The 17,825-nt window shown below is 45.2% G+C and overlaps 2 protein-coding genes across 3 annotated transcripts; both read right to left on the reverse strand.

The window, feature by feature from the left end:
- Window positions 1-9,364, reverse strand: LOC121770436 (phospholipase A1-Igamma3, chloroplastic-like). 2 transcript variants are annotated; one of them, XM_042167169.1, is made up of 3 exons: window positions 8,332-9,364; window positions 467-722; window positions 1-338 (listed from the first exon to the last, which is right to left on the reverse strand). In XM_042167169.1, the coding sequence occupies exons 1-3, from the start codon at window positions 9,292-9,294 to the stop codon at window positions 112-114; spliced, it is 1,446 nt and encodes a 481-aa protein (XP_042023103.1). In that variant the 5' UTR covers window positions 9,295-9,364; the 3' UTR covers window positions 1-111. The 2 variants fall into 2 exon arrangements, with proteins under 2 accessions (XP_042023103.1, XP_042023107.1); XM_042167173.1 differs by having other exon boundaries at window positions 48-330.
- A 1,673-nt stretch (window positions 9,365-11,037) lies between these two features.
- On the reverse strand, window positions 11,038-15,926 carry LOC121769402. The gene is made up of 3 exons (XM_042166201.1): window positions 15,154-15,926; window positions 11,347-11,889; window positions 11,038-11,281 (listed from the first exon to the last, which is right to left on the reverse strand). Exons 1-3 carry the CDS (start codon window positions 15,919-15,921, stop codon window positions 11,186-11,188), a joined length of 1,407 nt encoding a protein of 468 aa, XP_042022135.1. The 5' UTR covers window positions 15,922-15,926; the 3' UTR covers window positions 11,038-11,185.
- Between the last annotated feature and the right edge of the window lie 1,899 nt (window positions 15,927-17,825).

Consider the following 17,825-nt stretch of genomic DNA (forward strand, 5'->3'; position numbering starts at 1 on the left):
GAAAGCGCGACTATACAAGAGTTGCACCGAACAAAGGAGAAAGAAAACAAGAGGCACGAAATACGGTAGTGGAGTAGGCACCAATACCATCCCATCACGCCTAAAACAACTCTACTTTGCATACTTGATGACTTGCTCAAAGTGGTGGGCCGTGTCGGCCGGATGCGCCTCCATCCTCGGCCGTTCGGGCACTACCCACCGCCCCTCCCCGCTCCTCACCATCCCCTTGTGCTCGTCCTGCCACCAATTTGGCGGCACGCCATATTCCGCCTTCAAGAAGTCGCAGCTCTTGTTCACCAGTGCTACGTCTCTCTTCGACGCTAACCACAACTGTTTACCTACAACTCAATTAATTGTCTCATTCTCATATCCAAATTAGTGGTTTGATTGGTCGTTGTTCTAAGTGTCAACTGATTTTAATACTTAGTGATCAGGTCAGTCTTTGACTGATAGGAGTAGAGTGTACCTTTGCCGTGGTAGCCATCCAGCAAGTGCAAATGCGCCTCAAGGTTGTGCGCACATCTCAAGTCCTTGGTGTTCTTTAGGAATGGGGAGTGTGTGTGATCCAAACCTAACTCCACACCTACGTGGGCGTAGCTCCATGGAAAAGACATAGCATCCTCTAGGTATTTCTGGTACTGAAATTTCTCATTCGTGATGATCCCAGGGACCCTCGGCACCCGGTCGTGCACGTTCACCACCCGGAGCACCTTGATCCCGAGTGATGATTCCGCGAATTTTCGATGATGATGAATGCTCGTAAAAATAAATTACGACACAGAGAATTTTACGTGGTTCGATTTACTGAGGTAAATCTACGTCCACGGGGAGAAATGAGGGCAGGTTTGTATTGCTTGATCTGCGAATTACAGCTTACAACACAGACTTGCTATATGATTATTTCTCTAGAGAGATTCTAACCCCTTTCTACCAGATCTAAGTTCTATTTATACATTGAACTAAGATCGTGGCTTACATCATCACTCTAGGTCGTGGAGGTCGTGTAGGTCATGGCCTAAGATCGTGGCCTGAGTTGACGCCACGTGGTAGTGGGTGTGTTGGAAGTTGTGGAAATCCTGCATGGGTCCACTAACTCCTTGTTCGGTCGAAAACTGAGACCGAACTGCTTTGGTTGCCGATCTGAGAGTAGAGCTTGATGCCGACCTATGAGCAGAGCTTGATTGGTTGGCTTTTGCCGAGCTGTAGGCTGAGGCCGAACTCTTACTGAGACCGAACTGCTTTGGTTGCCGATCTGAGAGTAGAGCTTGATGCCGACCTAAGAGCAGAGCTTGATTGGTTGGCTTTTACCGAGCTGTAGGCTGAGGCCGAACTCTTTGGTAATGCCGAACTCATACTCTTCCTTGGGCTTCGGGCTGATGGGCCGTCACTGCTGTTGGGTTTGTTTAGTTCGTACCCCATCACTACCCCCCCCGAAAGACGAAGTGAATCACTTCGGCGAAGCGAGTCACTTCGGTATTCTGGATAAAAGTACGGGGGAGGCTGACGTCAGGGGACATGCCTTGCATGTGACTGCATTAAATGCGACAGTAAAATCCGGCCGTTGAATCCTGAAAAGGTGGGATTCGAAACGGTGCGACGATTTTGAAATCTTCGCCGAATCTGATAAATATGCTCTTTCCTCCTCATTTGAACACCTTTGCTGTTGCGTCTTCTATACTCTCTCTTTCTCGAGAAATTTTCTTCCGCTTTCAAGAGCTTCTTCAGACTTTCTTCACTTTCAAAAAGTAAGAAAAATGTCTTCTTCTTCTTCTTCGGTGTCGGGTAGCGGTAGGAAAAGGGATAAGGGGTCTTCTAGCCGGAAAGAATCCGGGGAGAAGACCGTAGAGTATTTTCACAGTATCTTGAGTAAGGATACTGTGATATCCCTTCACGAGAAATATTTTTTACCTGGGGGGAAGGCGGTGGTTCCCGACGATGATCATAGGGCTAACGACCCGCCGGAGGGTTATGCCACCGTTTACGAAGCCTGCTTAGAATGCGGGCTTCGTTTTCCTCTTCCCCCACCTTTTGTAGAGCTTCTTGATTTTTTTCAACTCCCTTTAGGTCAGGTGACTCCGAACTCTTGGAGGCACTTATCGGCTTTTGCTGCCGAACTGCGTAGGCTAGATAAGGATCTGTCTCTGAGGGCAATCCTTAATTTTTTCCAGTTTAAAAGGAAGGGATCTTGGTTCTACTTGATCCCCTTACAGCCTTTTAGGGCCTTCTGCCGAACCAAGTGGCCGAAATGGCAAAACCGTTTCTTTTTTTATAATAGGACTTCGGCTCCGGGCTTTCCTTGGAGAAGGCCGAAGTCCGTGATTCCCCATCCTCGGTTAGAACCGTTGGCCGAGCTCGAGGGCGAGCTCAATAAGATTCCTATGATTAGGAAACAGTATTCGGAAACTGAGCTCGTCAAGGGCGACCTCGTGTTCAATATCTCGTCTTCGGACGAAGAGGCCGAGGGTGAGGATTTCTCTTTATCTTTATGCTCTACTGCTTTAACGAAGAAAACTAACCTTGTTTTCTTGCTTTTTGGCAGTGTTCATGTTGAATAAGGCTATCAGAAAGTCCTCCGAGCTTGTGGAGCCGGAGAGAGAGAAGGCTACCAGCTCGGCGCCTGATGCCGAGAAGAATCCGAAGAGGCAAAAGACCTCTTCGGGTCCAAAGAAGCCGGAGTCGACTTCGGCAAGTAGGAAGGGGAAGACCCAGAAGCCCCCGAGAGCGCCAGAGAAAGACGTGGTCTTGGCGCCTCCTTCGGAGCATATCTGTGAGCCATTTTTATGGCCCACGGACTTTGCCGAGGTGAATTGTCTTCTTGATTCTTTGGCTTGGCTTCTGTCCTGTATTTTTGGTGCCCTCTGTTGACTTTTTTCCTTATCCATTTTCAGAGGAACGATATGCTCTCCAAGCTCGTCGCCGTCGAACTCTCCAAAGCGTCCAACGACTATGCTGAGATGCAGAGGAAATTGGCGGCTGCTTGTCACCGGGCCGAGCAGGCCGAGGCAAACTTTGAGAAAGCCAGAGCTGCTAGGATTTCGGCCCAGGATGAAGCTCAGTTTGCCAAAAACCAGCTCGTCATCCAGCGAGAGCAGACGAAACGGAGTGATGCTGCCGCCGTGGTTGCCCAGGGGGAGGCTCTCCGTGTTTACACGGAGAAACTCTTTTTGAGTAGCCAGTTCTCGGCTTTTGTCGGTAGTCTGGTAAGGCTAATTACCGATAAGGGCGAGCAGGGGCCTGAAGTCGTCCTGCCGCTGTACGGCCGGGAGATAGCAGCTCGGCTTCAGAATCTGCCGCTCCTTGAGGAGCTCGCTTCATCCTCGGTCCTGCTTTCTGCAGACCGAGTCCGGAGTTGTCGAGCTGATCGGGACGAGAACCTGGAGGCTATCTTTGCCTCCGTGGGACCCGTTTCACCCGCTTCGACTTACAACGGAGAGGGTGAGGCCGAGCCGCTGGAGCGGGAGGCCGAAGTCGAGCGAGCCGGGCATCCGGAGAAGGAAGCCGATCAGGAGACGCAGCAGATCGGCTACGGTGGCGCCGAGCAGGCTGGGGAGAGCAAGGAGGCAGAGGCTGAAGCTGAAGCAGAGAAGGAAGCTGAACCTCACCGAGAAGGTGGAGACGAAGCTAGCGAAGTATGATTTCGTCTCCCTTCTCTTAGTTTAGTTTCTTCCTTTATGTAAAATGGCCTTGAAGCCCTCCTTGTATAGAAAAATTTTTTTTCTTATGAATGAAAAAATTCTTCTTTCTGCTCTTGTGTCTTCGTATAGCCTTTCGTACTCTCTTACTCCTGTTGTGGTTTACTACCTGCTCGGTAAGCTGAAAGACCGAACTGACGTAGCTGCTTTGTATTCTTAACTCTCAAGGAGCTGGAGGTACTTCACTGGAAGCGGCTGTACTCTTCGGCTTTAGACGAAGCTGAGAAAAGAGCTATAGCCGATCAGACGAAGAATGACGAGCTTCTGGCTCGTTTAGTGAAGCTGGATGCCGATAATAAGGACTTAGAGTCCGATAAGAATGATCTGGAGGCCGAGCTGAATACGACCATTGCTGAGAGGACTGAGTACGAGGATTACATCCGTGTGCGCGGGGGAATGACCATATCAGATGTTCAGAGTCGAGTTGACGAACTGTGGGAGGAATATAATGTACTCCGGAGGAACAATGCGCTGGAGAGCTCGGCTTGCCAACAAGTCGTGACATCATTGCGGCGCTGGGCTTCTCGGTACAACATTGTTCTTTCTCGGCGCCCCTCCATAGAAAGATTCCTTCGGCATATCGCGCCAACAGATGCTCGCACTCCAGATCAAACCTCTGGTTCCCTTGTTCAAAATCCTACTCCCAGCCAACAACGAACTCCGGAACAGCCGGAAACGTCAAGACGAGAACGAGCTCAGGAGCAACCGGAATCGTCAAGACAGGGACGGACTGAAATTCGCCGAGGAGTTGTGACTATGAGCGAGCAAGATCAGCAGATGCTTCGTGAAGAGACTCTTCGCCGCCGAGGTGCTAGGGCTTCCCGGGCTCAGAGAAGAGGTGGCAGGTCGATTAGAGCATCTCGTCGACCTGCTTATTCTGCGGCTGCCTGGAACGCCCGAACTCAGCTTCACGAGGATTTTGTGAATAGATGGCTCAACTTTAGCAACCCTGGACAGTAGAATAGTCCTTTGTAATAGCGTAACGCCATCTCGTAGGGTATCGGAGTTGTGTGCCGAACAAGATTTGAAAAATGAAATTTTGTTTTCGCTTTTAACACTGTATTTACAGCTTCGCGAAAAAATTTCATCATACTTGTCCTCGGTCTTATGAAGTGAACTTCTTTGACCGGACTTGTCTTTGGTCTGATGAAATAAACATCTTTGACCGGACTCGTCTTTGGTCTGATGAAATAAACATCTTTGACCGGACTCGTCTTTGGTCTGATGAAATAAACATCTTTGACCGGACTCGTCTTTGGTCTGATGAAATAAACATCTTTGACCGGACTCGTCTTTGGTCTGATGAAATAAACATCTTCGACCGGACTCGTCTTTGGTCTGATGAAATAAACATCTTTGACCGGACTCGTCTTTGGTCTGATGAAATAAACATCTTTGACCGGACTTGTCTTTGGTCTGATGAAATAAACATCTTTTGACCGGACTCGTCTTTGGTCTGATGAAATAAACATCTTTTGACCGGACTCGTCTTTGGTCTGATGAAATAAACATCTTTGACCGGACTCGTCTTTGGTCTGATGAAATAAACATCTTTTGACCGGACTCGTCTTTGGTCTGATGAAATAAACATCTTTTGACCGGACTCGTCTTTGGTCTGATGAAATAAACATCTTTGACCGGACTCGTCTTTGTGTTCTAATTTGGCGATTTTCGTCGCCGGGATCGAACTTTCCCTTGTCCTAATTCGGCGAGTTTTATCGCGTGGATCGGACTTTCCCAGTTAACCGAAGTGGTCTTATGCAGTAAACCTCTTTGACTAGACATGGTCGTCCTCGGTCTTATGAGGTAAACTGCTTTGACCGAACTTGGTCGTCCTAATTCGGCGAGTTTTATCGCGTGGATTGGACTTTCCCTTGTCCTAATTCAGGCAAGTTTTATCGCGAGAATCGGACTTTTGTTGCAGTTCGTTTCAGACGAAGTGCTTGATTCTTAAGCAGAATTGTGGTCTTGTATCCTCTTTAGAAGTTTTGACACACAATCGTGGGCTTGTTGCAGCTCGTTTCAGACGAACTGCTTGTTTAAGCTGAATTGTGGTCTTGTATCCTCTTTAGAAGCTTTGACACACAATCGTTGGCTTGCATGTTCTAAAAAGGGGATCAGCCTTTGAAGAACGAGATACCTCAGTTTTATTTGTAAGAGACGACACTCACATAGACAGACACAACGCACGTAGAGACAAGAACAAGTAAAAAACAAAGAAAACACATAAGACTGACTGACCGGACTGTCTCTTACAAAGGGAACTTTTTGAGGTTGGAAACGTACCATGTTCGGGGTACTTGTGCTCCTGACGCGTGAGTCAATTTGTAAGACCCTTTGCCGAGGACTTCTGACACCCGATATGGACCTTCCTATGTGGGCTCGAGTTCGCCCAGCTTTTCTGCTCGGCTTACTTCGTTGTTTCTCAAGACGAGATCTCCCACTTGAAATTGCAGCTTCTTCACCCTTTGGTTGTAATACCGGGCTACTTGCTCCTTGTACTTGGCTGCTTTTAGGCCGGCCAATTCTCTTCTTTCTTCGGCAAGATCTAGTTCGGCTCTCAGTCCATCACCATTCATTTCTGAGGAGAACTTGAGTTCGGGGACTGGATATGCCGATCTCAACCGAATCACGGCTTCAGTGCCGTACACCATCGAGTTCGGCTCCGGTGTGACTTCGGTCATTTCGCCGGCCTCTGATTCCGGCTGCTGTGATTGCTATGCTTGATGGTGCCGAACTGATTGCTCGGCACTTTTAAGCGCAATCTGCGAACACACTTGCTCTTTTTCGATCACCTCGGATGACCGCTATCTCTCCTTTAGTGGAGAAGGTGTTCGGCGAGGATGCCTCTGATCGCTATGACCGGGCTTCTTTTTGTCTTCTCTAGATGAGCTGTCTAAAGACCGTTTTCGACGGTCTGCCTCATCGGCACGAGAAAACTTGTCCGCAATGTCCCACATCTCTTGAGCTGTTTGCGGACCGCACTCCACGAGCTTTCTGTAGAGAGCTCCGGGCAGGATTCCATTTTGGAATGCCGAAATGACAAGTAGATCATTGAGATTATCTACCTGTAGGCATTCCTTATGGAATCTCGTCAGGAAGTCGCTGATCTTTTCGTCGCGACCTTGACGTATAGAAAGCAGCTGAGCCGAAGTATTTCGGGCTTCCGCTTTCTGAAAGAACCTCCTGTGGAAAGCATCCATCAGATCTCGGTAGGATCTAATGCTGCCTTGAGGAAGGCTGTCGAACCACCTTCTGGCGTTCCCGATGAGCAGCTCGGGGAACAGCTTGCACATGTGGACCTCATTGAGACCTTGGTTCGCCATATTATACTGATAGCGTCCCAGGAAGTCATGAGGATCCACGAGTCCGTCATAGGTTATCGACGGAGTTCGGTAGTTCTGTGGAAGGGGAGTTCGGGTAATATCGTCCGAGAACGGAGTCCTCAATGCTCCGTACATGGCGAACCCGACATTTCTTCGGTATGGAGGAGATGGAGTTCTCCTGTGATTCCGGTACCGAGGATTCTTTCTTCTGGAAGACATGATACTACTGCGGTAGTGACTGTCTCGTATGGAGGGAGAGAGAGAATCCGCCGTTTTCGCCTCCGGCTGCTTTTGGCTTCTCTGCAGGAAGGTTAAGAATTCCTCCTGCTTTTCAGCCAAAAACAGCTTGACAGCCCCGTTCAAATCGGGCTGCTGGGAAGACTCGGTGTGACGGCTTTTGGAGCGGCTTGTTCCTCCGCCATGAGAACTGGTGGTGGATTTATCCCTAGGCTGTTTTCCAGACCTATGGGATGGATTGGCTTCCTCCTGGTTCTCACGGGCAGGAATACGGGTACTCTGCGATCTGGTATGCATTTTTTGGGTTGAAAAAATGGTCAAAAATTCGCTTTATCACAAATTTGGTTCTCTGTTTCCCACAGACGGCGCCAGTGATGATTCCGCGAATTTTCGATGATGATGAATGCTCGTAAAAATAAATTACGACACAGAGAATTTTACGTGGTTCGATTTACTGAGGTAAATCTACGTCCACGGGGAGAAATGAGGGCAGGTTTGTATTGCTTGATCTGCGAATTACAGCTTACAACACAGACTTGCTATATGATTATTTCTCTAGAGAGATTCTAACCCCTTTCTACCAGATCTAAGTTCTATTTATACATTGAACTAAGATCGTGGCTTACATCATCACTCTAGGTCGTGGAGGTCGTGTAGGTCATGGCCTAAGATCGTGGCCTGAGTTGACGCCACGTGGTAGTGGGTGTGTTGGAAGTTGTGGAAATCCTGCATGGGTCCACTAACTCCTTGTTCGGTCGAAAACTGAGACCGAACTGCTTTGGTTGCCGATCTGAGAGTAGAGCTTGATGCCGACCTATGAGCAGAGCTTGATTGGTTGGCTTTTGCCGAGCTGTAGGCTGAGGCCGAACTCTTACTGAGACCGAACTGCTTTGGTTGCCGATCTGAGAGTAGAGCTTGATGCCGACCTAAGAGCAGAGCTTGATTGGTTGGCTTTTACCGAGCTGTAGGCTGAGGCCGAACTCTTTGGTAATGCCGAACTCATACTCTTCCTTGGGCTTCGGGCTGATGGGCCGTCACTGCTGTTGGGTTTGTTTAGTTCGTACCCCATCACCGAGCTCGTCGCACCGCTCCTTGAACCTCAAATTCCCAACCCTAGGGCCGGCGAAGGAGAACACCGTGACGGGGATAGTGCCCCCGACCACGCTGTTGAGCTTCACCTCGGCCACGTCGTAGGCGCTGAGCAGGGCCAGCGCCGCGCCGAGGCTGTGCCCCGTGATGGTGATGCTGAGCTCCTCGCCCCTGAAGCGGTGGATGATCCGCCTCAGCTCGGCCAGGACCTGCTCTCGCGCCGAGAAGGAGCAGAATTCGCAGTTCTGCTCCTTCTCCTTGGAGGTGTAGAGGTCGAAGAAGCCGGACTCGATCTTGACGTTGGGGTCGTCGCGGAAGTGGGCGGGGCAGAGGATGTCCTTGAGGTCGTGGATCCACTCGAGGTAGGTGACGGTGCCGCGCCAAGCGACGCCGATGTCGCGGCGGCCGAGGCGGCGGATTTCGTCGGCGTCGGTGGCGACGGCGACGTAGCCCATCCAGTTGGCGTGGGGGCTCCAGATATTGTTAGTGGTGGATTTCTGGAAGAAGTTGGGGAGGTTGATGTTGGAGGTGGCGTAGAGGTAGCGGGTGAGGGTGTAGCCGCGGCCGGACATGCCGAGGCGGGGGAAGAAGCGGGGTGGGTCGTACTTGCAGGTGCCGCAGTATTTGGAGTGGGGGTCGAAGTCGAAGGAGTCGTAGCAGGACTGGGCCATCTCGCCGTAGCGGATGATTTCTCGCCGGAGGTGGGGGTTCATGGGGTCCAGAAGCTTCTCCCAGTTGTTCTCGCCCTGGATTTGGCGCCAGATTTGGTGGAGGGGGCGGGCGCTTTCTTCGATTTCGATGCTTGACAGGGTTGAGCAGCTTCTAATGTGAATTGATCGCTCACCTTTTCTTTTGTGTAAGGTGAGGTTTGTTGGCGTTTGGGTCGGTGATGGAAGGAAGTGGTGGGAAGAAGTGATTTTGTGGTTGAGAGAGGAGTGAAGGGAAGCCATGGGAGTGGAGAAGATTGCTCTATAATAAGCTGTAAATGGACAACTATATACTAGAACAAGATAGTGGGGTTTTTTCACTACAAACTACAGAGAGAGAGAGAGAGAGATATTTTTTGAGTTTGTGGGTGCCGGCGCATGATCGACCTTTATAGATTCATGTACAAACACGTAGCTAGGTAAAGTTAGGCAAGTCAAAATAAATTTAACTTTCATTACATTAGTTATATAGCTAAGGTGAAATGTGATGGAAATTTGTGATGTGGTGAAATCTTAGCACTATGAAAACATGCCAAAATATCAAGTTTTTAGATAAAGGGTACCGAATAAATGATGTTCCTCCGTCCTATAAAAATAGACCATATTTTTATTTTCATCTGTCTCATACAAATAATCCATATATATTTATGACAACATTTTTCTCCACCTCTTTTACTTTATCATTTATAAGTTCCGCCATCTGCTACACAATTTCAACTTTCTCCCTTACTTTAACAATTACTCATTAAGACCGTGTCAACCCAAAATGACTTATTTCTATGGGACGGAGAGAGTACTAAAAATAAACAAAGCCTCGAGTGAAGATTACCTCCCTTTATTATGTATGGTAATATTTATTACTAATTTATTACTCCTACTGTATAAGGTAGTTGGAGCATTTACCTCCCTGTTTTCAGTTACATCCCAGCATTGCATACTCTTCGTCTCTTTGCTTAATTACATTTGTTTTGTAAAGAACATAGGTCGTCATTTTATTTTTTATGTGTGCCTATAACCATCCTTGACACATATGTGATATTTGATGATAGATTGTGATAAGTTCGGCTACATTCTTTCATGTACTGGCTTCCGAAATTTTTATCTTCTGCTAGTTGTTACATTGCATTTATATATGCGTCCAATCATCTCTTCTACTTCAAATTATTTACTCTAGAGTCTGAGCTAAGGCCACCGCAAGGAAGCTTTTTAACAAGTTTTGTGTTGGCCGAACTTTCCTCTCACCTCTATGTTTACTTTAATTTGGCTGGATTGAGCAAAAGTTGGAGAATAACAAAACCTAACACCCATTCCTTCATGTATAGGTCGGTACAGCTGTGACAAACGCATTAATAAACGCTCGTAAAGCTGTCAGGGACTTGGACCGGGCTGGTGAGGAGAATGTTCCAATCATAAAACAAGCATAGCTTATGGTGTTTACATGTCTGTATCAAGCAATCTTCGGCATGTCATGATAATACACATTCTCTTAGAAATAACCCATTGAGGTTTGGTTGAACCTTCCATACCAGAACAACTTCTTGTCCACAATCTTTATGTGTCCGAACACCTTGTTTTCTCCAACAGATACCAGGTTCTGGCTGGTGTTATCGAGCAGAGCTGTCTAGAACCATTGCTGCACCAGCATAAGCTGTTCTTGAGCTCAATTTGCTATGCTGTGCGAACAGGCAACATGTTTTTAGGCTCATTACTGTAAGTATCTCATATCGTTTTCCCTCCCATTTTCTTGTCAACAGCAGCGTAACTAGGAACTGTGGAAATCGCTATGCAGGTGGGTCGATTACGCTCGTTTTATAAGAATCCAGTACGCTTAAGATACATACCTCCATTGGTTGTATGTGGGAGTTTAGATCAGAACAACAGTTGTTTGGTGAAGTTAATTTTCGAGATAATGAAATATGTATGGCTCGTGTCTTTTTTTTCCTCAAAATATAATATAATTGCATTATTTCTTTTGTAATGGAAAAATATTTTTCATTAATCAATGTGGTGGTAAATACTAGGAGAGGAATAGTTTACAATATCTAGTAGAGAAACGATCCTTTCACATAAAAAATGGGAAAAAGAGGAGGAAATATTGGCTTAAATTTGAACTGCCTATTTTTATCAAGGGTAATTAAGCAATAATCTCTTGTGCAGCGCATTCCCGAAATTTAATCTCTGCTTCTTCTCCATCCATCCGAACGACGTCGCAGCATTCACTTCTATCAGCCTTGAACAAAAAAAAGAGATATGAGTACTATTGATTATGGAGTGAGGAAGTATAAAAATTACTACCTGAAACCGTTTGGTGGCGGGTGAATAGACCTTGATTGTGGAAATGGAATCGGCGGAGTGATTGCCGGAAAACGAGCACGGCGGCAAGTCCCGGCGCCATGCCCGAGAGAACTCGGTGAGAATCTGATCATTTGTGGTGGTTCCGACGGTGTGATAGAAGAACATATGAGGGGCTAGACAAGGGTCACGCGAGGGGAGGCGCGTGTTGAACATGTAGTGCGGGGGGCGGGGGTTCGGGTGCCACCACGTCTTGAATGTCTCTATGGGGAATTGTAGGTGGCTCCGCGCCAAGATTTTCTCGTATATGTGGGCGGAGTATCCCCACGAGATGGAAAACGACCAGTTGGTGGGGCGGTGGTAGCAGATGGTTTGCTGCAGCATGCGGGAATTGTCGGCCGCCACCGCCTTCATGAGGTGGCGCGTGGACTCCGAGCGGTTCATGTTGGGGAATATTGGATCCACCATGTCAAAGTGGTGGAGGGAGAGTAGAGGGTATTTGGGGTGTGATGATAGGAAACCGGATATGTCTCCTCGCATATCAATCTGTGTACTTCGTAGACAAGATATTAGTGAGATATAGTATGTGATAAGTCAAGATCTAGCTCTATATATCTTTGATTGAATGGGCTGCATGGATAAAGTGAGATGAGTAAAATACTCTCTCCGTTCTCCATTAAATGACACCGTTTGACTTGACACGAATTTTAAGAGATGTAGTGGAAAAAGTTAGTGAAATGTTTGTCCTACTTTAATATATTAATTCTATAATAAAATTTGAATGAAATGAGTTAATGGAATGTAGGGTCCATTACCAAAAGTAGTAAAAGTAAGGATGTCAATTAATTGGTGACGAACTAAAAAGAAAATTGATGCTAATTAATGGGTGACTAATCGAGATATATAATCAGAAGCCGAACTTTTCGTGAGGTTTTATTACGATTCATTCATAGGTTAATTTACTCTCTAGATAAAAGAGGCTACACACGATGCATAATTAGAAATTATACAAGTTAAAAGTGATTTTAGGACAGTCGTAGCCGACCTTATCCTCCTACTTTGAGTGAATAAAACATCTTTAAATTATTTCATACAAGTTCCATATCCTACATAATTAATTACTACTTTCACACAAGCTTGTTATAATGTTATTTAACTTGGATATAATTATTAAGGGCATCAACAATGGGACGTTCTATAGTCTGCCTTATAGGGTGTTCTATGCTCCGTCACATCAGCATTTCATCCTCCTATCCTTCCACCTGCAGTGAGATGCCCTATAGGCCGCCCTATAGTCCGCCCTAAGCATTTTATTTATTTGAATATTTAAAACACTACAAAAAGTTGGAAAAATCATTTCATTAAAATTCAAACATTATACTACGAAATAAAAAGCTACAAATTTTCAACGGCGGTTACGGTCCCAAATTTCTTCAATCATGCCGTTCATGAGCTTAGCATGATCTTGTTGGTTGCGCATTGAGACCTGTCTAGATAGAACCTCATTGAAGCCCATCGGTAATCCTCGAACGTGGGGCGGGGCCGCCGTGCTGGAGCTAGATCCACCTTCATCATCGCCCCAATCGGTGATTCTTCCACCTTCGTGTTCGACTATCTTGTTATGCAAGATGATGCACACACACATGACATCGGCGATGACGTCCTTGTACCAGAACCGCGCCGGACCCTTCAATATTGCCCACCGCGCTTGGAGCATACCAAATGCCCGCTCCACATCCTTCCGCGCAGCCTCCTGCTTTTGCGCGAATAAAACTCTCTTCTCACCCATTGGACAGCTGATCGTCTTAAAAAAACAGGCCACCTCGGGTATATGCCATCGACCAAGTAGTACCCCATATGATATTGGCGTCCGTTGGCAGTGAAGTCGATGGCCGGGCCGTTGCCATTGCATTGCTCGGTGAAGAGATTGGATGAGTTGAGGACGTTGATGTCGTTGTTCGACCCCGCTACACCGATGTAAGCATGCTAGATCCAGAGCCGATGGTCAGCGACGGCTTCGAGGATCATCATCGGGTGGCTGCCCTTGTATCCACTGGTAAATTGGCCTCTCCACGCCTTCGGAAAATTCTTCCACTCCCAGTGCATACAATCGATGCTCCCTAGCATTCCAGGAAAGTCGTGCGCCGTCTCGTGCATCTTCATCAGGGCCTGGCAATCCTCAGCAGTCGGCTTTCGCAAATAGGTGTTGCTATAAGCCTCCACAACTCCCCTACAAAAATTCTTCAGGCACTCGCGGCCAGTTGTCTCCCCGACGTGAAGGTACTTATCGAACATGTCTGCCGTGGTGCCGTAGGCCAACTGCCGGAGCGCAACCGTGCACTTCTACAACAGTGTAAGTCCGGGTCTACCGATGCCATCTTCCCGACACTGGAAGTATTCATCACTTGCCTCCAACGTTTGGACAATGCTGAGAAAAAGATCTCGCCGCATTCTAAAACGGCGGTGAAAAACCGTTGGGCCCCACTTATGGTTGCTCGTCAAAATAGTCTGCGAACAGACGTTGGTGAGCTACGTCGTGCTCGCGGCGGACAAACGTCTGACGTCGAATCGGACGTGGGATCCGCACTGCCAGGAAAGTCGTGCGCCGTCTCGTGCATCTCCATTTCGGCCAAGCATTCCGCCGCAGCCTCATGAACGCAATCGAATAAGGCCTGAGTCAAGGCCTGAGTAATGCCCTCCGAGGTACTCCAGTCGTTGTCGGGTCTCATTTTTTTTTCAGTGAGAAAGATTGAGAGTGAAATATTGGTGTGTGGGGAAAGTGAGAGATAGGAGAGAATTATTGGTGTGGGAAATGGAAGAGAAATGTGGGTTTTAATAAATAAAAATTTCGAAAAAAAGAAGAAAAGGAAAACGCGTTGCATCGTCTGCGTGACCCGCAGTGGGGCGGACGATGCGTGTTCCGACGCCATCGTCCGCAGACGATGTATAGGGCGCGGACGATGCATCGGGCATCGTCCGCATGGCTACAGCGGCGGACGATAGCCCGCCCGATACATCGGGCAGACGAGATGCTCTAATTAGTGTGACATCAAATAATTCAGCTAGGTGTTCACACACGTACATGAATGCTCTATGCACGCAGACTAACCTAGGAGCACTACTTAAGTCTATACACATAAATCCTGAGTACTTAATTATATTACCGCAATTACTTAAATCAACACTAGGATTTACAATTCCTTCAATAATAAAATAAATTTAGCAGCACATACATATAACTCGATCGTGTTTTTTTTTCAAACTCACACTCTCATTTATCAATATTTTTTTCATCATTTCAAAATATTAATCAAAATTGTGGGTTTTTGAAGAAAAATTGCCAAAGATATGATTATCAAAAATTACTAACTCAAAATAAATTATACACTTAAGAATCGTGCTACTTTTCTCATTATTTCGTATCCCTATAACCCTATTAGGTCAAGCGAGGCATAAATTAATTTTGATTAACAAAATAAAATAAATTTATTACGATGTGGACTTTTTTTCTAGTCTAGAATTTCGGGACACATAATTAATTCTTAATTAATATAGATGAGTGGAAAAAAAGAGATGTAAATGCGAGACTTAATTAAAAATAGCACAAATTTCCACAAAAATCATGGAAGTTGAATCAATTCTCATATCTCCCCTCCCTAACATAAATTTCAGATGGAAAAACCATGAAGTTTAATCAAGTGTGTGATGATTATGATATGGTAAGTGAGAAATGTCCATGGTTGATAAGTTAAATAAGTAGAGCAGATGCACATGAAGATGAAGAATATGATGAAAAGAAAATAGGAGTACCTGATGAATTCCTTTGAGGGGAGTGAGGTTGACTCCAATGTCAGCAATACACGACATAGTAGTTTTATCAGCAGCGTTAAGATGGCGATACCTGAGCAGACACTTGTCCATGTCCGCCGCCACAAGCTTGGCCAGAGGGAGGCTCATGATAAATCCGGCGCCGCCGAATCCCTGGCTGAAGGAGTACCAATAATTGGAGAGGATGAACTCGGACTGCCCCCCGAAGTAGTAATACTTGGTGTGATCGTAGCCCGACAAGATTTGAAGCATGTTATCCACCACGAAAATGGAGTCGTCGTCGCCCATCACCAGCCACCGCATATTCTCGTGCTCCTCCTCCCTGTACACCTCCATGATCGCGTGGATGATCCGCTGCGCCACCACGTCGCTCTTGTTCAGGAAGCGAGTGAGGTCGTCGGACACTCTGTACGGCGGGGACGCCGCCGACCAGGGGAGGAGGTCGCCGGTGGGGGCGGTGTCGAGGAAGAGGAGGCCGTGGGTGGCGTTGGGGCGCCACCATGACTCGATGTAGGCTTTGCGGTGGTGCCACGCCTTCTCCGACCCCACCAGCCCGAACACCAGGTGGTCGAGCGTTGTTGGTTGTTGGTTTTTAAGGAAAGGGGAGAAGAAGGAGGCGGAGGCAGGGGCCGAGGGGCACTTTGGGTATTGGTTGGAGAGGGAGACGAAGATGATGTAGAAGATGAGCAACACAAGGGCAATGGTTTTGTATGGCCCGCCGGAGACATCCATTTTTGGGGAGGATGACATTTTTGTTTATACGACTATATATGAGTACTATTATTTGTTTTCTACGTACTTTATATATACTCCATCTGTCCCACTCTAAATGGACTATTTCTATTCTCACACGGAATTTTATGTAGTGTTTTTTTGTGAGTTAACTGGAAAAAATAAAGTAAGATAGATGACAAAAGTAGAGAGATTGATGTTTCTATTTTTTGAAATATATTATTTAAAGTGAGGCATCAAAAAAATGAAAATGGTTCACTTAGAGTGGAACATAAAAGAGTATAAAAGATGAACAATGGATCTTCATTTCTTTGTGATGACGTGAACTCCGATTTACCGAGTGAAAGAGAAAGAGAAACACTAGCTAGTACAAAGGTAGGTTCTAACCGCTAAGTATCTTCCTTCGTCCACAATTAAGTGATATCATAAGTTGATTTGACTCAAAATTTTAAGAAATGTAATGAATAGTGAGAATAAGTCATTGTTGTGTGAATACTAGTGTATTTTATTTCATACTAATAAAATTCTCCATTTACCCTTTTTAAATTTAAAAGTTGAAGAAATCAATCTCGAATCAAATCATTCGTAGGTTAGAGAAATCGTTCAACTCCATGTAGAATACAAATTTTTAGTATACAATAGAATTTCCACAAAATTTTGCAATTCCATGAAAATTCATAATACTTTTTTACATTTTCTAAAATTTGGACCACTTTTGCAAATCACTCCAAAGATCCAGGCATAGACTATGATTAATCCTATACAAATATGAAAACATGTATGTGTCGTTGCATATACTCAACGGCAACGAGTTTATGTGAGATTGAGTTAGCTTAACTCTTTAAATTAGGATAACATGAGATTAACGTGATAACTCCACCACTATGCACATGCTCATCTTCTTTCAGTAATTTAAAGGCTTTTATATATTGTTTCTGACCTTTTTGTATGCAATTAAACTTTGCTACCATTGTACTGAATTGAAAAAATATAGTATTCCAAGTGATAGAGTAGTGTCAAATGAGTTGACTATTCCAATATTTTAAAAATAATAATAATAAAAAGTTTAGCAATATATTAATTTGTTTTGATAAAACGCCGTTGTTAGCTGGATACTTGGATTCACCAATCTAATCAGGGCTACCAATTACACATTGTTGTAATAACTTACAATTTTAAGCTAAAATGAGTACTTGGATTAGTATTTAAAACTTAGGGTATGTAATTTTATAAAAATTTGTCATTTCTTAACAACAATTTAAAGCATGGAATATATTTTTTCAGATTTTAATTCGTTTATTAATTGCCACTTTTTCAAGGGTGACTGTACTAATTAGAGGTCAATAAATGCTTAGGAGAAGTAGAGCTCAATTATGGAAAAATAACTTCAATTAGATGCCCACATGAATATATTAAAAGGTGTCGTAATTGAAATCCAGGTCTGGTGAATCGACCATTAGATGAAGGACAGATTGATATGAGAGTGTTAGTTGGTTGTCATAAGTAAGTTTACATTATTAATATCTTAATTATTCATATAATTCAACAATAAAATTTTGAAATTGCCACTAGACGACTCTACTATTTGATGCGAAAAACGAATAAATAGGCTTATCTTACTCCATCCGTTCGCCATTAGATGTCCTATTTTTGACCGACTTGAATTTTAAGAAATTGTTTGACTTTATAAAAAAAATGGTAGAAAAAGTTAGTGCATTGTAGGTTCCACTTTTATAATTTTATTTTATAGTAATAAAATGTGAGTCTCCTTGTTTAATATGAGTCCACTTTTATATTTTTATTTTATAGTAAAAATGAAACGAGACATTTATTGACTGACGGATAAAAAATAAAAGGACATTTAATGGCACACTTAGGGAGTAGTATTTTACTATTATGTTTGGTGCAACTTGTTTCATATT

This window comes from Salvia splendens, chromosome 2 (genome assembly GCF_004379255.2).
Source record: "Salvia splendens isolate huo1 chromosome 2, SspV2, whole genome shotgun sequence".
NCBI classification, from domain to species: domain Eukaryota; kingdom Viridiplantae; phylum Streptophyta; class Magnoliopsida; order Lamiales; family Lamiaceae; genus Salvia; species Salvia splendens.